The sequence below is a fragment of the Pocillopora verrucosa genome, chromosome 12 (genome assembly GCF_036669915.1).
Source record: "Pocillopora verrucosa isolate sample1 chromosome 12, ASM3666991v2, whole genome shotgun sequence".
Taxonomy (NCBI): Eukaryota; Metazoa; Cnidaria; class Anthozoa; order Scleractinia; family Pocilloporidae; genus Pocillopora; species Pocillopora verrucosa.
The window spans coordinates 11,177,410-11,199,481 of NC_089323.1; the positions used below are offsets into that span (position 1 = coordinate 11,177,410).

Sequence of the window (22,072 nt, forward strand, 5' to 3'; positions counted from 1 at the left end):
TCGCTGTGATATGGACGGTTTCTCCTCCATTGCGAAAGTGTGGCAAGCGCCAGCTTTGTATCTAGCCCTCGCTCTTATCATAGCGTTTTTTCTTGTTACCAATTTCTTTGCGTATTTTAAAGTTTATAGAGTAGTTATTCGACATCAGGCACAAAGTCACTCCCAGATGCAAGTTATGTCTGCCAATGCAGATCACGCCGGGATGCCCTTCAAACATCTCAAAAGATCTGCCATGACCATATTTTATGTGTACTGTCTTTTCCTATTTTGTTACCTTCCCTACATTGCAACACTTGCCGCTGGTCTTTTCGCGGGAAAAGGCTTCGGTGAGTATTATGCAGTCCCTAGTACACTCGTTTTTCTCAATTTCTCCTATATCCATTAGCCTCCCTGCTGCTTTTTCAGTAAGAACATCTATGGTAACTGACTCTTTCTTGACGTTTGATTCAGTCGTGTGAACGATTTGTAAGCCACCTTAAAACTCGCATAAACTAAACAGAAATATTTAACCCCTTCACTGAGAAGTGTGGACAGAGCTCTTATTCCTTTGAACTCTCAGTGATTAACATATGATTTCTCCGCATAGTACCACCCCTGAGTCACAATTACGGTCACGAGAATATAGGAAAAGATCATCGACTAACTGAGTGCATCAGTTATGGTATCGCACTTGAAGGAATGGTAACTCGTAAATAAACATGTGAGGCAAAATTAGCCTGTGAGCCCAAAGGCTCATCTCCCAGGTCCAATCCCTGTATGAATGGCATAAAGCGACAAATAATACCGCTACTTCCCCCCTGGAGGGGATGTTTCCCTCGTAACTGCGGTAACCATAACTTTCCGACATCACGATTAACTGATAAAAGGCGATTTACTGATGTAGGAGAACGACGAGGGTTGAAAATTGTTACTATTACTCAAAAACTGCACCTGCACTCGATGAGAATACACGAAGAAGAAATAAATAACATTGGTACCGCTCGGAAGCGAACTGCGACTCGCGCAGAGAGAAGAGGCCTCCTGAACAGAGAAGACTAAGTTTATATACGCAGGAAAAACTGAAAATTAATGCAAGCGGAAACGACTAACTGAAATGTAAATGACGCCAATAATTACGAATGAAACAATAATGAACGAAAGTAGGCGATATGAAAACAAAAGAAGCTAACTAGCCGGCAGAAAAAAACACTGATTGAGATGACGCAAAACAGCAACAACACTCTAGAGACACCTTAGTTAACAATTTACAACATTCCGCACGCTAAGATCTTACACCTCCCCTCCCTCCCCCCAGTATTTCGTCGGGTGATAGTTTGCTGGTACCTATTTAGACCCCTGGGTGGAGAGAAGCACTATGAAAGGAAAGTGTCGCAAGCACAATAATACACCACAGTGACCCAGCTAAGACTTTTAAAAAAACTTAACATGCTATAACAAACAGGTCTTAATTTCAATATATTGTAGGTGAATCTGTAAATGTGCGTATGATTTCCTTTGTTCAGGATCACTAGTAGTGACCGCGTCTAGTAGAGACCGGTCTTTACTAGTCTCTTTCTCTCTTTTTTTTGGTCTGTATGTTTCTTTGCCCTCCCCCCCCCTCCCCCCCATTAGTCTTCGTTATTAATAATATTACTTTAAAGAGATTTCAGTAAAATTCAAACGAAGAAATACACGCCCGTCTGTTTCTTTCGACGTAAGTGTCGGCGCATGTCTATGCTCACAAAAGGCACGCCACATTGTTTATTAAGTAACGGATACCTCGTCTCTGTTACAGGGTACGTCAAATAGTTATTCGTTTCCCTACCCTCTCCCGTGATTGAGTGAGGTGTGAGTGCATCAGCACTTACAACAGTGGAAAACCGTAAACAAAATGTGCGAGGCAAAGTGAGCTTATGGGCTTAAAGGCTCATCTCGCATGATCTTATCCTGTTATCGTTGAAATTAAACGACTAATGATACCGCTACTCCTTCCTGGAAGGAATGCCTACCCCTCTTAGATTTCATCAAGGGAAGTCTAATTCTGGGCAAGGAGAACAAATAGAACAACTTTCAATTCAGTAATGACAATAGAACGGGAATGCTTGATTTTCTCCACAGCCTTTGTGATGGTGCTAAAAGTCTCGTACCTCATTGAAAACATAGTTAAAAAATTGCAATTAGCTGCGAATGGTCGTGCACACTTTCCCGCCCTCGAATTTGTGAGATGGGCTCTTATTGGCTTCTCGTGGTGTGAAGCTCTGTTGTGATTGGCTGTGGGGACTACGCTCGATAACTTTATTAATCTCTTTGAGGATACCTAATCAAATGGATGATGCTTGACTACGATGAATGGCAAAAGTAGTTAGCGCACCTTCCTCTGGTGGGTGGTCGGCAACCTCCAATCGAGCGGTAATTTAAAAAGAAATCATGTAAGTTTCTTCACAGTCACCCATTTCCCCATTTTGTCAAACACCATGCATCATTGAAATAGGGGGAGAGTAGCGAGATAAAAAAGAGTTCAAAAGTAGTAGGTCTTACCAAGGCTTTTGCCACCCATTTGTAAGTTTTTTTCCAATAAAGTAATTTTAGCAGTAGAACACCAAACGTTATTAAAAAATTTACTATCCAAAAGGAGCTGAAGAAACTTTCAGTGGGAACGATAAAATTAGGGAAAAAACATACAAGCCTGATTTTTTTTAATGTCTTTGTTTTTAATAAGTTTATCCAGGTCGATTCTTAACCATGGCCCATTGTATACCTGGTTCCAGCGGTGGTTTTGTTTTTTAATGTTGTGAAAACTTTTGAAGGGGTTGTCACAGTACCGCTCGAAGAAAAGTCTCCTTTGAAACTCTTTACGGTGGCAAAATTTACGTTATCAACTCAATTGATAATACTAATCATCCTGTTTTACTCTCACGCGAACGCAGTGAGTACCACAAGTTCTTATGAAACTCACCCCTTTCATGGTTAAACCCCCCACAATTGGCGTAGGTTCTGTAAGTTCCCACATATCGTTGCTTCAGATAATAACTGGGACATAAGATGCATCAATGGTACTTTTTATGCTAAGATACTCTGAAGACAAAAGAATCAGTTGATAAACCGGTCGTTTAGTATACTATACTTCATGGTGTTTGTTTCATCTCAACTATGACTCATGCCTCACAACTCCTGAGGTATGGCACATTGCTTTCCAAAACTGCAAAATAAGTCATAGGTTCAAACCCCTTACAGGCCTGGAAATTTTTTCATGGAACTTATTTCCTCTGCTGTTTGAGTAGTGTTCATTACTGAGAAAAGATCGCTTACCATATTAGGATACTAGTTTAGTTCATTACTTTCAGAAGGAGTCAGGAAGAAAAGATCGGATTACCCGATATTAGATGGGGTCTGTTTACTCGCATTTTATGGGAAAAATAATCACGTTTGTAATGCTTTTTTATGATCAGTATGTAAAATCTTAACAGGCAGCTTATACAGAGGTTTTGAAAAGTTTGGGTTTGAGAAGAGGCACAAAATAGAAGCATTCACGTTTGAAGTTGCTTCAGCTTTTGTGAAGCCTAACGCACAGCGAACTAAAGATGACATTTCTCCCGCAAAGATAACCCAACCACCTTACAAACAAGGACCACTATTCCTCACAGGGGGATGGGTGTTTCAGGCACTGATGTGCTAATAACTGAAATAAAGTAAAACCAAAAGACCCATAATAATGATATAAATCTCACTGACACGCTTTAAACCTTGAGAACATCGTAACCAGGTTCCAGACCCCGTCAATATTAGCCCCTTCCCCGATCCCATCCCCCGAACTGGTCTCTATCCCCTTGACGAACTCCTCTACAGCTAGTACTGAAGATTTTTACAAACAGTTTTTATCCAGCATAATGCAAGGCCATTGCTGGAAAAGGAAATCAAGATGACTTGCTGTGCATCTGGCCAAAGTAGGAGTGCGCCTGGAGGTGTATGGGTTCAAGGAGGAGGCATCGAGATTCCTTGCGTTTATGAAATTGGCGTCAAGAAAGGAATTAAAAGTCTAAGAAAAGAACTGAGACAAACTAATACAACTCGTTCAAACCACTGACAATACAATCTAGGAAGACATCCGGAGCCCACCCATGTCGCAGTTAAAACATGAAACTGGACAGACGAATTTTGTCTTATTTGTTTATGGATGTTGGTAATGATTTACTTTATTACCGTATAGCTGTATTTATCATTGTTACCTTCTTTAATGGAACACAATCTATACACATGAAATGCAAATAAAATGTTGTCCTTTTTTAATTTTATGTTAATATTTTATTTCGGAAAAAAAAAGCTCGCGCCAGCTCTATTTGTAAACGATTTTTGTTCCCCGAAAGTTACTACCCCCAAGGGCTGCTAATTACGAAAGTAACGAGGGTCGCTACTATCGGAACTCTACGGTAGTGCAACTATGCCGCTGCACAGGAAGTTAAGGTTATACGGTTATCAGAAATGGTGAATAAAGCGGAAGTAACTGATGAAACTCAAAATAGAGCGACAAAGAAGAATACGCGTAAATTGTAAAATTACAATTTGAAGAATTACAAATCATTTGAAATTTGCAAGAAAAGATCTCCATTAACTCAGATGAACTTTGAGAACTGAGAATTGAATCGTCATCATTCTCGAAAAGAAAAGAAGAATTTCAAGCTTGTTATGTACTTGGTCCCAATCGAAAAAAAATTGATATCGTGAGAATCTATTAATATAAAACATCATTCAAAACTAATATTTGGTCAGAGGTGTCAACATATCCTAAATTCTTTGAAGTCAACTTCGTAATATATGAGATTTGATATCTCTTTCCACCCCGTTTCTTCTTTATTAGAATTAGAGACGAAACAGTAATAAGGTAGCAGGATATTACAATATGTATTACACGTATGTGCAATTTCTTTTTCTCTTGTTATTCTCTTTCTTTCGCCAGTAAATTCAAAGATATTGTCCTAAGTAAAATGCTAACGTTCGCTCATTAGACTTTAGATACAATTTCTTTCTTCCTACGTCTCAATGAAAAAAAAGATGAGAAAAATAATTTCGTATCAAGCAACTTTTTTATGAATACCACACGTTATTAAATTCGTCTTTAATGCGACTTTCTGATAACAACAGTTATATTCCAAAAATGAAGTGTAAATGATAATTTATTGATCAAGAAGGAAAATGAAGGATGGATGGTCAAAAGCTATCAACACTCAACGAACAATTCATTTCATTATAGCTTTATTATCATTGTTATTATTATTTAACTTTAAAAAATTGCGATAAAACATTTCTCAAAAACATTTTAAGATTGCTAAAAACCGACGACGTTTCGAAGTTGGCTAAACGTCATTATCAAGTCAAAAAAAAATATTTGTGAGTGGCAGTCTATATCTACCAAAATAACAATGAGTGATAAAAAGCCATACTGTGAGGAAATAACAATAGTAATTAAACGAAAAGTCTGGCACGTATGGAGTCCGTCTGGATATTTAAATTAGGTTTGAGATTCTTGATGAACAGCATTTCGAAGACTAAACATTCTAATTTTCCCTGGTACTTTCTTAAAACTCTTAATTGGTTTTCTTTCAAAAGATGGTTGCTACCGTGAGCTTCCACGAAATTTCGACCGATTGCCGAATATCTGTACTTAGCAATGCGTTGATGAAGGTGTCGGGCTGTGTACCCGACATTATCTGCATCGCACAAATCACATGAGAAACGATAAACAACCCATTGCCGATTCGGTCGACATTTCGTGGAAGCTCACGGTCGCAATCACCTCATTCTGTTATTCTCATTCTGATTTTGTGATCATTCCGATTACCGACTGCAGGAAATTAATGAACAATAATGAAAAGGTCGCAAAAAAGTTTTTATCTCTGTCAATAGAATTATATTTCAAGCAAAAATTAACATTAAAAGTTTTAAAATTCCCTCTGCAAACACAGACACCAGCTACAGTTTGATTGACGATACGATAAGGAGACTTTAACTGTCATTTTTTCAATTATGATGGAAGCAGTCATGTTTGGGGCTGATTATTAAATGGAAACGTTTTTCCTGTGTGCTGTCGTTAAAAACTCCAACAAAAGCTCTTTAAAATGTCTTATAAGAAAAAGAGGTAAATGTTAGGACAGTTAATCGCTCGGAAGTGAATTGTAGACATCTGCATGGAACCAACAAAACTTGAAGACAATTTAAAAACGACACAAATGATCTACTGGATTTATATAGCAACCCTATTATATGATTTTTAAGGCAGATACTCCTAATTCTCCCTTCAGAAAAAATATCGATCTGAAAGAGAACTCTGTAACAGCTGATGATGGTCAGTTTTATTTCACATTTTTATTTTCTTCCTTCATATTTCGGCAAACCCGGGCCACGAGATTTTTTTTTAGCTTAATTCTTGTTTCTTCGTAACCAATAAATTATCCAACGAACATCTCTAGTGATAACCGATACTTTATGAGTCAGTTCAAGCGGGTTTTAACTCCAGAGAATGCAAAGTGCTTGTCTGATTGTCAGCTTCACTGCTTGTCTTACTTCACCAATCTTCCAGCAGTAAAGAAACGGGTTTAACGTGGAGTTAAAATGAACTAAGACAACTGCAACTCCCCTAACGATGACTAAGTGCAATGAATATGCTTTGCTGTGGTTAATCACAATTTCCACCACACCATACGGCAAATAACAAGCAACTAATGCTAACTGCACCCATAAAGCACTGCACACTGCCTTTCTGTATCGCGCGATATTAAGTGCATTTGGTTGGCTTGGCTCTTGTTGAACGTGATCTAGTATTTGTGCATGATATTGACGGAGAGTGCAAAAAATTTTCATGTACGAGAGAAATGAGATAACTTGGCATGACGGTATAACTATACGACCATACCATTCAGTGATACGGTATTCTACTGCGTATAATAAAACAGCGACGATGGATAGAACCCAGAATATAATTAAAATGATACCTGTGTGTCTCAAAGTTACAATTTGTTTGTATCTGAGCCCTATCAACAGGGCGAGAAGTCTGTCCACGCTTATGGCCGTCATAGTCATCAAAGACACTGAACACAATGCATAGCTTGTGATGTAGGCTGCGCTATTTGCATATCGACAAAGACTCCAGTGTTCATACACTAAGGAGATCCAATAAGTAGCGCTGAGAGGCTGTGAAACAAGACCAACCAGCAGATCAGTTGTTGCCAGATTACGATATAAGAGTTTTGACGGAGGATGAAGGAAAGACACTCTGTGAAGGGCAACAAGGATCAGACAATTTCCGAGAAATGACGTGACGGAGAGGAAAATGTTGACTGTTGCGAGACAGATCAGTTGTTGTTGTTGTAATCCACTTATGAAAGCGGGGAAACAAAGTAGTTCTTGGATCGTTTTTGTTTCTGTTCCACGTCCTGTTAAATTTTTTGTCGCCATCATTTAGTCATTTCTTTTTTCTTGCAGTAATCTGTGATTACACCAAGGAATTTTTTCTTCATAACAGCACCCGCTTAGCCACGATTCATTAGTGACTCTTCAAGTAAGAGTAAATAAAGACTTCCTTAGCAACGTTCACCCAATCAAATGCTTGACAGTGACAAATGCTTGACAATGACAAATGCTTGACAGTGACAAATGCTTGACAGTGAAACAAGAACAAGATGGCGGACGTGTTCGCAAAGCTCCCTTCACTTTGCTTGATACTGTACTTAATTTTACTGTATATATCTTTCTTGAGGCAAGAATCAAGTCTAAATACATCGGGACTTCACTTGACTCTACAAATTAAGTTAAATGACGCTGTCGTTGCGAGAGAGGGATCTTCGAGGCTGAACAGACCACTCGTAAAGTTTGTCAAGCATGGCGGTCTATGTTTGGCTATTTCTCTGGATAGACTGATCCTCTTACGCTGTGGCGACGTGTCGTAAACTTCTTAGATAATTCGTGGAATTAGAAGAGTAAGAAAAATCGATCGAATTTTGTTTTACATTTTGTTCCTCACTCATCTACGGGTCTCTATGTGAAATTGTGGTGTATTGAGAGCTATTTATTAGGATAAAACGTCTAGAGATATTAGCAAGACAAAAAATGAGTCCTGCAACACGAGGGTACAATTTGACAGATGACGTGACAGCTTTAGCTCAGCTCTATGCTCTATACTCTATACTCTATACTCTCCTAGAGCACGCTCTGTTAAATCCGAACTTTACTATAATAACAGGTTAGTAAATCATTATTAACCTCTGTAATGCCATAAAGTGTAATAATTGACAAAAAATGTAAGTACACCTTTTGCTGTTCATTACGAGGAAATACGCATTCATTTGCGAGAAAGAGGCAAACAATTGCGCGAAGTTACATTCATTTGCGACAATAATCGATCACTTACGCGTAAATCAGATTCAATAACGATTTTTGCATTTTGATCCGCCTTCAAATACATTTTTTGGGCATTCTGAGTGACGAGTCACTCGTCAAACAAAAGAGAAAATATACTTTCCTTATACTTTTCCAACGTGAAAATCAATAGAGACAATACACAAACATTACAGTGTATTTACTAACTTCTTTTTCACGCTATTTGCAAGTCAATAACATTCCTAAATCTCGGCATCAGTATAATTAAGACAATCATTAATGCGCTGAATACCTTTGACTTTTTCTCTGAAAATAAAGTGAGTATGGATCTCTCAGGCCAACATTTTCACTTATCGAGAGATCATTCACATTAAACACTGTGGAAATAGGTAGAAAGAAATAAGTCTTCGCCGTATTTTCGTTTGCAGTATTCGTTATTAAGAGAAAATTTCTGCTGCCTTGTGGTATGACATTTATGATTCTTAAACTTCTTAATGTAACCCGTGGAATTATAATTTCTAAATATCTCGGAAACTTACCAAATATTCGAGAAGATATGCGGATATTTGGGTTATAGATTACACATGAATAGTTAACCAAATGCATCAACCATTCTTAGTTTCCTAACAGGGCAGCCCCCCTTATTTCCCACAAAAACCAAATTACACCTTTTGCTGTTCTTTACGAGAATCAACGCATTCATTTGCGTAAGAAGGCGAACAATTGCGTGAAATTGTACTCGTTAGCGACAAAAAAAAAGATCATTTTCTGGTAAATCAAATTTAATAACGATTTTTGCATTTTAATCAGCATTCAATAACAATTTTGGGCATTCTAAAGGCCTATTTACACGGTACGACTTTGTCGCATGCGACAAGCTTACGACAGGCCTACGACACGAATTGTATCGTGTAAATCAAACCTACCACTCGCTTACGACTGTCGTGTACGTCACGAAAAATGTCGTAGGATTTTAAAACATGTTTTAAAACGCTGCGACAATCGTAGCCGAAATTGATAGAAAATGACGTATTTTGTGACAAACTACTGAGTAGGGGAGGAAGGTGAAATTTTCTTGCGTCAAAATGGCGGAGGAAGTCGCCTCCGGAAAGTCGAAGACTGCTTCCAAAGCGAAAAATACATTCTCAGATGAGGAAACAGAGAATATAATATCACTGTGGAGCGAGGAAGAGGTTCTTTTCCTTCTCTTACAAATTATTGAAACAATGACCGCGGCCGAAACGAGTGGAATTGCACGCGATTTTGGCATGTCGTAGGTGAAAATGTCGTGCGCGTGTAAATTGTCCTAAGTCATGTCGTAGGCCTGTTGTAAGTTTGTCGCATGCGACAAAGTCGTACCGTGTAAATAGGCCTTAAGGCGTCATTCGTCCAACAAAAAAGAAAGATGTACTTTCATTTGCGCTAACCTTCGAGTCAATAACACCATCATACGAGACTCTGATGACTAGTTGAGCTACAAAGAATCCTAAGGTGGCCCAGGCCATCATAAGCCTCATATGTGAAACCTTGGTGTGAGCAAATAGAAAAGAGAAAATGGAAAATTTTTAGTTCGGCAGTTGAGTAAAGAAAGGTAATACTCATCTAATCACAAGCTTGGAACAAACAAGAAGTCCGTTAGAGGGGGGAGGAAAGGGATAACACGCTCCACTTCCAAAACAAATAACTTTTTCTTTTTATATTCTATGACCGCGACCGCGACCGCGACCGCGACCGCGACCGCGACCGCGACCGCGACCGCGACCGCGACCGCGACCGCGACCGCGACCGCGACCGCGGCGTGGAATGGGCCTGACTGTGCTCGCAGTCGAGAATTCAGGAAACACTATACACTTTAACTCGTGTTTATTTCAGTGTAATAAAAGAGATTCGCTCTAACAGGAACAGAATTCTCCTTAACAACTGACAGAATTTCTTGTTTGGCCCCTAACTCTTTCCGCAGCAGTTTGTGGTGGTGCCGTGTCTGTTGTGACAGTCCTTTCATCCTTGGCTTTCATATGTCACAATACATGGTCCCACTCCATTTGGCACTCGCGAAATCACGGCCATCGTCCCTGCAAAAGTATTTCGCTCCTTGCTGAAGATATCACCTGAGATGAGATGTTAGGTCGACATGTATTACATTACTGGTGCGCAAGTTGAGACCGTTGACGTTAGAGGCATCAGTTTGTCTGAGAATGTGGATGATCAGATATTTTACAAATCGTTTCAAGGCATGTTCATTTGTAAGAAACTGGTCATTACCTTATCACGTGGTCGGAGGATTTTAGTTGTGTCCCAATAAAATTACTCAACCCCTTCCCTCCCAAGGCACTGTTATATTCTAATAATTTCCCTCCAATGGCAGTCAATTTCTATTGTTTCCCAGTGTATACTCTGTTAGCGACGACTGATCCCACTCCGTTCCCCCTGAAAACCATGTGAACCCCCCTATCCCCTTAAAATAAGAATCTCCCTCCCAGGTGATAAATTATGACTGGTCCGAAAAGTAATTATATTATGTCACTTTTTTTTTTTGGAAAGTAGATCTTACCTGGTACGACATTTTTTTGATTTTCACATACAGTCTGCAACATTCTTCACTAACATCAATTCAATCCAAATTTTCAGCGAGCAATATTGTATCTAAGAGACCTGAGTAGATAGTTACAAGAAATATCCGACGTGAATCAAAAATTCCTCAAAAAATATTGTGAAAAAAAATCTTGTATGTCGTGCGAGTGAAGCCTGAAAGCGGTTAAAGTTCAGTGCTACTTCGTAAAGATTGCATTTAGAGTACAGCATGCAAAAAGAATTATAACAGTGATCACAAGGGTTCCTTACCTACTTATTTACAACATTTCAAAACAACTGTCAAGTGCGAACGATTTGCAAAAGAGAAATATGGAATATGCTAATGATTTGCAAAATAGAAATCTGTAATTTGCGAAATGGAAATATGCTAACGATTTGAAAAATAGGAATCTGTAATTTGCGGAATGGAAATATGCTAATGATTTGCAACATAGAAACTGTAATTTGCGAAATTGAAATATCCTAATTATTTGCAAAATAGAAATCTGTAATTCTGTGATTTGCGAAACGAGAATCCCCGCGGAAAACTCCACGTCGATCCACGAGCCAGAAGAATGAATCGGTCAACTCACCATAAGTGTGGATCGCAGCCTGTTAAATAATAGTAAAAACAGCAAGCGAAAGTGAGAAGTAAAAAATCTGCGAGGTGAACTTTGTGAAATCTCCACTACGTTCTTGGATAACTCAATGCGTCGTTTAGGCCACAGAGCGCAAAAGTAATTCAAAATGTTAGTTGACGCTGTAGCCGTACTTTCCATGGGCCTGTTTACATGGAGGTGGGGGACCCCAGGTAGGTGAGGTAACTCGCCTAGCCGTGGTCGAAAAATAAAACGCGTTTACATACAATCTTACAACCCCGGGGTGCTGGGGTGAGGTTTCTTGAGGTTGTTGTTGCGCTTGCAATTAAGACGTTTGAGCAGAGGCGTCCCAAGCTCACATCTCGAGAAAGACGAAAGATTAATTCTCGGACACGTACGTATTTAATCATGAAAGTGTCACGCGTTGTGTTCCACGGTATTTGGTTTCGCGTGGGACCGTTGACTTAATACGTTATACGGAATAGTTTGGGAAACGAAATATGGTCGATTTACAACGCTAAATATTCCGAAATGTGAACATTTTACACTCCTTAGTTGTCTGTCCATTGCGGCTTCTGGTGATTTCTGCCATGAGACGGCTAGGAAATGTACAAAGTTTCAAAACATACATGTTTCGCTTTTGAGCTTTTTGCCATGAACGCGACCCCGGCTAAGCGGGTTACCCCAGCTTGACACGTTTACATGACAAATTGTCACCCCGGCTGACAGAGTTACCCTGCCTGGCAGACCGGGCAACCCGCCTAAGAGGGTCACCCACCTATCATGTAAACGTGATCAAAATAAAATAAGAAATTATATGGAAAGGCGGGGTTACCTCAGCTACCTGGGGTCCCCCAACTCCATGTAAACAGGCCCTATAAGGTGTAATCAATTTACGTTTTCAATGAATAATTAGAATGCGTGACACGACACTTACCTCACCAGAAATGCACATGGAGAGAGTCGCAGCATGTTTCTATATGAATTATCATGTTTACTGGGAAAATATAACTGACCCAAGATCTTTTATTTATTTTATTTTGTTTTATTTTATTTTATTATTATTATTTTATTTTATTATTATTATTTTATTTTATTATTATTATTTTATTTTATTATTATTATTTTATTTTATTATTATTATTTTATTTTATTATTATTATTTTATTTTATTGATCATTTATTTTCTTGAGTCTCAAGCATGTTTACGATTTGAACTGCACGCTAAAACTTCTTCCGGGAATGATAGTTGAGTCTTATTTTTTTTTCACCTATAAACCTGTGACAAAGGTTGGTGTGATCTTCTGACCTGGGGAATTTGAAACCCAAACAAAATATTCGGGTCAATTTGTCCTCCCTCGCAAATGGACTATCGAAAAAGATTGACGAAATCAGTGGGTGAAAAAACCTGTGTAAACATCATTCAAGAATTCAATCATTTATACATTTTAAAACAGCAACCAGTATACCGTGTATTCGATCAAGTGTCCACCCCTGTAGGTAGGAAAAAAGTTAATAAGCGCCCAGCCTCGAGTAAGCTTTACGCTTCCAATTTCCTGACACGTGCATCTTTTCTGGCGGTAAAATATTGAGCTCAGTGTTAACCACTCAAAGCAGGATTGTGTTCAAGTTGCCATCGTTTAGATTACTTGAGCGTACGAAGAGAAGTCCATTATTCGATGATTTCCCTCGTTTTTTTGTGGAGTGATCTAATTGACAAGGAGGAGATCGATAGAGGAAGTTTTGGATGTGTGTTCACTGCAAAACAAAGTGATGGAGAGTCCGCCGTGGTGAAGAAACTTCGGATCAGTTTTTGTTTCTGGGCAACCTACCTCGGGAAAAAATCCGTCCTCGGGTGGTGTATGTACTGTCGGTTTGGTGTTGTTACATAACGGTGCTCGGTTTGTAGATAACGTATACGGCAATAACCGACCTAAGAATACCGTTCATAACCCTGCTCGGTTTAAGAATCTTTTTAAAACCCACCTCGGTATATAGCGGAGTCCTGTTGGGTGGCTTCTGACTGCCTCCTCCCTAAAAAAAAACCCCATCCACGTTGCGGCTTTCAGTGTTTTTCTAATAGTTTCCATTTTCTTTAATGGTATTCAACCTAATTTTTCTTTACTTTTTTACTTCGTCTGCAAAAAGAGGGGGTGCCGCTGATATGTTGGTCTTGCCTTATTATTCTGATGTAAATAACGGGAATCTAGATTCTGTTTTAAAACAACTTTATTCATTTGTCTAGACCTATTTCAAGTTATATTGTAATATTTATAGGTCCATGAAACAAATTGAACCGTTAAACTTATTGCACCTACCTACCAGAGCAAAAGAAAAAGTAATAAAAACATTGCAACTAACATACTTAAAAAAATTTAAAGTTGTTCCTCTTAGGGTTGAAAAAATTTTAAGGTAAGTCAATAAATCATGTTCTTGGTACCTCTAAGGGGCTATGTTCAATTTTCCATCCTTTTTTTTTTCTGCTATGTAGTTGGTTTAAGGTTAAAGTACCGCATTATCGGTTGGAGATTGTAGCGGGAAAATGGCAAGGAAATTGCGCATAATCACTCGATAGCTGCCCCCTCTCAATTGCCGCCACATTCTCTCGTCCAGGTAGGATTGAAGATCTTCTCTGCGCAGCCCCTTTCTCCTTTTATGCCCCAGTTTCGATTAACTCCAAGCGGACTCGGCAACTGAAGTAGTTCTGCGTCGGAAACTTCGTCAGGATAGCAAAATTCGCCGACAGAATGTTTACTTTCATCAAAGAAATAAAACGTTTTAAGAATCTAAATTTTTCATGTCCGAAATTTTAAATCGCATCGATTTTGCGGGGCGTGCGCGTTTCTAGTTTTACGACGCGTTTTCCCGGCCCTATCACTTCGACACGGACAGCCCTAAAAGGAATTTTTTTACGTTTTCTTATGAAATAACGCGCGGGGCCGTGCGGGTCATATGATAATACCCAGTTGGGCCCTCCTGTTCGGTTAGTACTCGAGCCTTTCAAAAAGAAAAAATTCCACTGCTTATGCCCGTTTCCATGGAAACGGTCCGTATGGCAACACCCAATCATTTACTTCAATATAATAACCACATCGTGTTAACCGAGCAAGATTCGCCCTGGGAGAATCGTTGGGAATTGTATTTGTAACAAAATTTACCTTTTTAGCGGAATCGTTAATTTGGTTTGGTGGAGGGGGTAGGTAGCGGAGAGTCGCTTTCGCTCTGCTTACATTTCTCCTGTCTTCTTTATCTAAAATTTCTGGATCCGCTGCCAATTGGTCCGTCTGTGATACAGTCTAGCCCCAAGTGGATAGACTTAAGATGTACAATGTTTCGCAGATCAATCATTTCCTCAGCATTCAGTGTCATAGCTCCATGAAAAGAAGAATTTATTGTATCCAATGGAATTAGTCTTCAAAATAATATGCTTTTGTTTCAAAGTAGTTTTTAATCTCCTGTTACTGTGGCATATTGTATGACACTAACAGTTAAGAAACTCAATTGATCGATAGCATTTCTTTTGTCATATTCATGTCAATATTTTTATTTTTCTCCTTAAAAGCGTTGATGTAAACAGAATTATACATCACAAATATAGAGAAAATGGTACACTACTTGAATACATCCAGTAGCAGTACATTATTTGTCTAAGAGAAGACAAAAATTTCTGACCAGTATTTTCCCACAATTATTTGGTAAACTTTTTGCCACCCCCCGCCCCCAACAAAAGTACGTCATGACATGGTATGACACTGAGTTTTTTTTATTTCAAGTTCTCAATAGCTGTCCCTACTTTCTTAATAAACTTCATAACACTTTAAACATATTTAGAAATATATATATAAAATTCAATGTGTATCCCTATATTCGTGCTTTGTAATAGGATTAAAAGTGAGTGTTTTAATTTCACAAACCTTGTACAAACATCTAAATAGAAAAAAACCTATCTAGCAAAATAGGAAGTTAAAAGTTACACTATTCCCACTTGTTTGAAACATGCGATCACTGATCACTAAGTCCTACATATGAACTGACATTTTAGATTATTCAACTTTAACAATGGCAAGAAAGCATTTAGCAAGATATTTACTGTGGATGAGGAGTCAACATAACAAAGCTAATTATAGCGGAGCTCGCAGAGCGTAGCCCCATAATTATACAAAACAGTAGTAACCCATCAAGCCGAAAAAATTTGGATGTACGACCGTACGACCGTACAAGATGCTACTTTTAACATCCGTGGTCAACTGTGCCGCGGGCACGCTAACGCTACGGTTTAGTTCAGTAGTCCAGTGGTCAGTGCACTGGGCTCCTAGTCGGACGACCCGGGTTCTAGTCCTGGCCGGGACAAGGCGTGGAGCCCTTGAGACGTGCGGGGAAAAAAATGCGAGCTCCACTTTTAAGCTTGGCTAATTCAATATATTATACCTGTTTGAGAAAATCTGTTGTAGTTTTTCTCTTTTGAATGGCTTTCTGTAAGTACATAACACGTGGAGTTCAACGCCTGAAATGAAACTAACAGATCATCCATCTCTGCTTTGTTTCCCTCGAAATATCCAAAACAATAATCTCCTTCAACAGAAAAGCCATTGAGCTGTTCTTTCAAAAAGTCGATCTCTAAATCTCTTAGCGTTGTTGGCTTTTGGTCTTCATCCATGGTAAAATCTTCCGGAAAAGGCAAACTAAAGCGCGAAAACTAAGCTCGCGCCAAATTTGATTGGCATTTGTTACAACCGGAAATCTTGATACTTCTTTTTTTCGTCACGCACGTCACGCAGCAAATTACAAAACGTAAATTTAATTCTTCTTGGCGCCTCTCGGATGCCATTGATGCCTTCATTGTTCATTAAAGCAGTAAAAGATATATGTACTATCAAACCTTTGGAAAATTACTTAACATTTTATTTAGTGGAGTAAACTGTTTACATTTCGGCTTTACAACACGATTGTTTCCTGCAACTACAAATTATATGTCTCGATATGAATTATAAAAGTTGTTTCACCGCTGACCACTCGTATTTAGATCTTTTTTCCTTTCCACGCTCGTCGCTAGTGATGTAGTAACTCCCAACTTCCGTGATGCGATCCTTCGGATTCCCCCGAGACACTCTTACCATCATATAACATGAACCATCAACATTAGATGCTCAAGGTGTGCTAATTGGAGTCAAATGTGAACGTTCTTTACGAATTTACTTTGAATGTGATATTTAGGGGAGCGAAACTTATTACTTGCTGTAAGAAATTAGAGCACTATTAACAATGGCGTGTTAGAGCGCATCTACTGCTGCCAGTGGCGAAGAGGAGAAGAAAGAACAGAAGCTTATAGAAACCATGTTTCTCTGTGACGAATGGAAATCTTCGAAAGGTGGATTATCAACTTTCAATCGAGAATTTGCTATAAATTTAGCAGAAACGACGGCTGGTAGCATGAAAATCCACTGCTATGTCTCTAGTAGCGATGATCGGGACAGAGAAGACGCTGAACAATTTGGTGTCAACTTAATCAAAGCTCGAAGTGTTCCTGGTTCAGCCGACCCTCTCGAGTGCTTGAAGTTTCCACCCTCACAGCTCCCAAACCCACATCTGGTAATAGGCCATGGAAGAAAGCTAGGTAGTCCTGCGTATTCCCATGCACAGATTACAAAGTGTAAATGGATCCAATTTGTTCACGTATACTGTGAGGACCTTGGGAAATATAAAGATCTGACACGGCTGCAGAAGATACAATCGAAGAGAACGAGAAGAAGCATAAGATGGAAATTGATTTGTGTAAAGCAGCGGATGCAGTTGTCGCCGTTGGCTCCCGTCTACAACAGAAGTACAGCAAACGTCTGCTTAATGTTGAAGTGAAGGTTATCAATCCTGAGATCTTTGGAGAGTTTTCCAATGAATCAAAGTTGGCCGTAGACAGATCAATAGTAAAGAAATTTAATGTGTCTGTATTTGGCCGAGCTGCCTTTGAGGATCTTTCCCTGAAAGGCTATGATATAATTACAAATGCCATTGGTTCTCTTGGTAAGAACTTTGAATTGACATTTGTTGGCTCATCTCCCGGTGAACAACGAAAAGTTGAGCAATGGTTTCTTGACAACACGTGAATCAACCGGAACCAACTAACCCTCCGTCGATACTGCAGTGAACGAGAGGAACTCAAGGTGATGTTCTATCAGTCAGATTTGGTTGCTCTGCCATCCCGCACTGAAGGATTTGGGCTTGTCGCCCTCGAAGCCATTTCTTCTGGTGTCCCTGTTCTAGTCTCTGGTGAATCTGGCATAGCTGAGGCTTTGCAAAAAGTAGAAGGTGGAAACACTGTCATTGTTGGATCAGATGAAGATGAAGGTGAATGGGCACGAAGGATTAGAGAGATGTATGAAGAAAGCGCAGAAGAGAGGGAAGTCAATGCTGTGAAGCTTCGCGAGAACTACAGGAATGTGTACTCTTGGAAAGCAGAATGTGAGAGGTTTAAAGGGCTGATTGAGAAAGTAGTGGAAAATGGTATGTTCAATGATTTTATCTTTGCTTAAATTTTAGATGCAGGTGATATTTCTTTAACCTACTGTATTTGGAAATATAGAAACCTTGTGTAAAAGACTAAATGCAGGTTCATGTAGATAGCACAGCCAGATTGCATGACTTATTTCTGCTTATGTTTTGATATGAATAAACCAGCTGTAATAGTTCCCTTTCACTCACTATTCACTTTTTCCCACTTTCTTGCGTCCTTGCAGATATGAAATTTGTCATGTTACAAAATTTTGGTGTATTGGGTACTATTCAATTGCAAGATTGCTGTGTGATTTCAGGTTTTGGGGGAAGGAACATTGGTGTAGCAGCTCTCTTATAATGAGGACCTGCAAGCAGACTATCATCCAATATGTTTGAAGTTTAAGGTGATATTAACGGTTTCAAGTGGATTTGAAGGACAATTTTAATTTAAACACTTTGCTCCAAATCAACAGATCAAAAATTAAAAATCAAGGTTGATGTGAAACACATGAAACTTGGAGATCATAATGCTTACAGCTTCAGTTTCAGCACTGGAGCCAGCAGGATATCAGAAGGCATCCACAGCTTCGGGCACAAAGAGAAAAAGACAATCTGATACAGATTTAGAAGATCTCCAACCACTCGAAAAGAGAGTCCTGTGCTTGGTTACTATTAATTACCTTAATACTACACCACCACAAAGTATGGATGAACGCAATGAGTTTCTGGAATTCTTAGAAAAAACTAGGACATGCATTACAGGTGTTTTTGTTGGAAGTTTGATGATAACAGTAAAGTGCGATTCTCTCAAGAGCTTGGAGGAATTATGGAGAGAGTACTCATGTGGCCGTTTGGTTAAGATGGTTCAAGATTGTTTTGTGACTGAAAAGATCTTGAAGGAACTTAACCTGGCAGAACTGAAGCTGAAAACAACAATGGACATCGAAGAGTACAATGCATACAAACTGTACTTTCTTGAGAAGGATGCACTCAGAGGTCAGTTGAAAGAAAGAAAAAGGCCTGGTCCTTTGCAAAAATGTTTTGAATGATTAAAAACACAACACATCACTTATTCAACATGGTGCACCATAGGGTTAACAGAGGTGTAGAGGGGGGTCCAGGTTTTGATCAAGATAGAAACAATTATTTCATGACTAAACTCATGCTGACTATGTATACAATGACAATCTGCAGCTTGAAGTGATTTGTTTTCAAAAAAATTCTTAGTATATTTTCCTTTCTGTCTGGTTGTATTTATCTTTGGCTCCAAATATAAATAAAATAAAACAAGCTAAAATGTATGGGGTTTTTTGAATATGATGTGAGGTTTGTTGTATGGTTTTGAATGTCAGTATTTAGTGATTGCCTCATTATTTGTCTTCTTGAAAATCTGATTTTAGGTGCTTTATCTTCTGAATTCCACTCCATAAGTTCAACCAGTGAAAGTCCACAAAATCAAGAAGAGCTGAAAAAATGGAAACAGAAGACAAAGATTGTTGAGACAGAGAAACTGAAAGGTAAAAACAAAATTAAAAGATGTATAAAGTTATTATGGAAAGTTATTGTGAACAGTAATAACCATTTATTATTTGACATAGCTCTGAAGAATTATCTCAATGCAGTAATGTGGCATTAGTATTATTTTAAGAGTACAACTTATGGGGAACAACTTACAGCGTATCTGAAGAGAGGCTGTGAATACTTATCTCTCCCTGTACTTTATGTTCTTAGGTACTTCACCCCTCACTGTAATACCCTCTACTGGTCATGTAAAAGAACTGATAGAGAAAGCACAGGGAAGGAAAGGTGAACAGGAAGCTCAGTTTGGATTAATTTCTAAAGTAAATATGTTCAGTGTGTTTGGCTATTATGTCAAGTGTAAAGAAGTGTGCTTTTGGGATTAAACATTCAAGGTTGTAAGGGTCTTTAGGGTAAAACTAAACTGACAATTATTTGAAATACTCTCAGTTCTTCATTAAAAAGATTAATTTGAAAGAAATTAAAACCCAATTTAGTTTTACCTAAATTTTGTAATTAAGATAAATTTTGTGCACGCTATAGAGATGGTCACATGACTTCTATTATTTGACATAGCTCTGAAGAATGGATCATGTCTAAAAGTAAACACGAGTTACCACTAGTAACCACTAGTAAAAAAGCGAAAAAAATTAATCATTAACTAAAATAAAAATAATTGATTAGGTAGGAAAAATATTACAGTGAATTTTATGGGAAATATTAAAGGAAAAAGAATTGTTGGAAAAAGAACTGTAGGGCTGATTTAGACAACCAAAAAGAAAAGTATTTTAAGCTTTCTGAATGACTAATAACAAATATATATTTAATATAATCAATATATTAATTTAATCAATTCAATTCAATTAATTTACTTTTAGCATACGCGGCCAACTGTACCACGGGCACTATCTTATAATCAGTCCTCTATACGGAAACGGAGAAGTTGCGAATGAAAATCCACTAATATTACCACGCACTTTATCCATAGTAGGGGCTTTAGTTTTGTTGAGGAGACGTGCGGGAAAAAAAAAATGCGAGCTCCGCTTTTAGGCTTGCCTAAATATATATATTATACTTTATGAACATAAACACAACAACCCCCCCTTAAAAACAATAACCCCAAAAAATTTGTACACTAATGGAAAGGGAATTTTCCCAAACTGAAACACTGAGAGCTTACTTTAAAAATTTAGAAGTATGCTCCTATTAACATGATCTTTAACAAAACTATCACATAAACTATAAACAATACATAAAGTCCTCTGCGACTAAAATAAATTCAAGATAATGAAAACTCACACCTAGAATATCAATTTGTTTTAGTTTTTAACTATATATCCAACACTATCTATACTGACCTGTTTAGGGCACGCCTAAATCGGAAACAGGACGGGCAGAAATATTTAATTAAATGAAATTTTAACTTTCTATTAAATTTAGTTACACATGCACAAAAGTACTAATAATAAATTTTACTATTAACCGGTCATTTGGCTGCCCATTTCTTGTTTTCCTCTCTTCACTCACTTTTCCAACCATCTCCCCTTCTTTTAAGTCAGTAATTGGCACTTCGGCTTCTACTTCTTCTTTTTTAACGGGCAGTAGGATGATACTGTTAAGGAAGAGAGAAATTTAGATATGGTTACTCAGTTACTTATCTTATTCACGTGATCCCTCTTATCCCTGTGCATTTGCATTTCTTCTGTCCCGTCGATGTTTACTATAATAGCTACATAACTTTCGACGTTCTGTTCCAATAAACTGTATTTCTCTCAAATTGTACCATTTCTCCCTGGGTTATTGTTTTATGGAAGGTTTCACTTTCAACTTTTCACTTACAGTATTTTTGAGGCTTCGATAACTACCTACTGAGATTTAATCTCTTACCTGGCCTTTATCTTTTGTGGGTTTACGGAAGATTCTAACTGGAGGAATATTTTCCCGTCCTTCCGCACACCCCTCCATTTCTCGTTGCCCACTCTGAAAGATGCGCTTGCCACCGTAGTGCTACCCCTTTCTAACATCCATGTGAAAGAGAACACGAAGTCCTCTCTCAAGAGTTCGGTTTCCCTTACATCGTCTTGTTTGAAAAATAAAATGTCCTTGAATTCACTGTTAAGACAGTGCGGATTGCAGTATTTTTAAGCATTTTTTTGGGGGGAGGGGTGGGGGGTGGGGAAATTTTAATGGTTATGATTAATTGGTAAAAGGACTTCCTCTCGTCCAATTCTGTCTGTAATCATACTCTCTATTAAGAAATCGGACTCCCGCCTGGCGGTTGTCCGATTTTGTTTATCACTCGTACGATTACAGACGCATTGGACTCTACTTAGTCATTTTACCTTCATTAATCAATTGCTTCATTGATGACAAAATAAAATGATTAAATGATGACGTAATTCAGTGTACGATTAAGTGACTTATCTATCCCTCTATAGAGTCACTGATTGCTTGACTGATAACCATAACCATTCTAAAACGACTTCCTCGGTTATTTAAGAAACAATAAAACTTTTTTACAATCAAATGGTAAGTGGGACAGTGTG

At 38.4% G+C, this 22,072-nt stretch overlaps 1 protein-coding gene and 1 pseudogene across 1 annotated transcript; one reads left to right on the forward strand and one right to left on the reverse strand.

Moving 5' to 3' along the window:
* Positions 1-5,331: 5,331 nt before the first annotated feature.
* LOC131781333 (histamine H2 receptor-like) lies at positions 5,332-7,509 on the reverse strand. The gene has a single exon (XM_059097987.2). The coding sequence runs from the start codon at positions 7,429-7,431 to the stop codon at positions 6,481-6,483; it is 951 nt and encodes a 316-aa protein (XP_058953970.1). The 5' UTR covers positions 7,432-7,509; the 3' UTR covers positions 5,332-6,480.
* A 9,272-nt stretch (positions 7,510-16,781) lies between these two features.
* Positions 16,782-19,912, forward strand: LOC131781344 (uncharacterized; annotated as a pseudogene).
* The last annotated feature ends 2,160 nt before the right edge of the window (positions 19,913-22,072 follow it).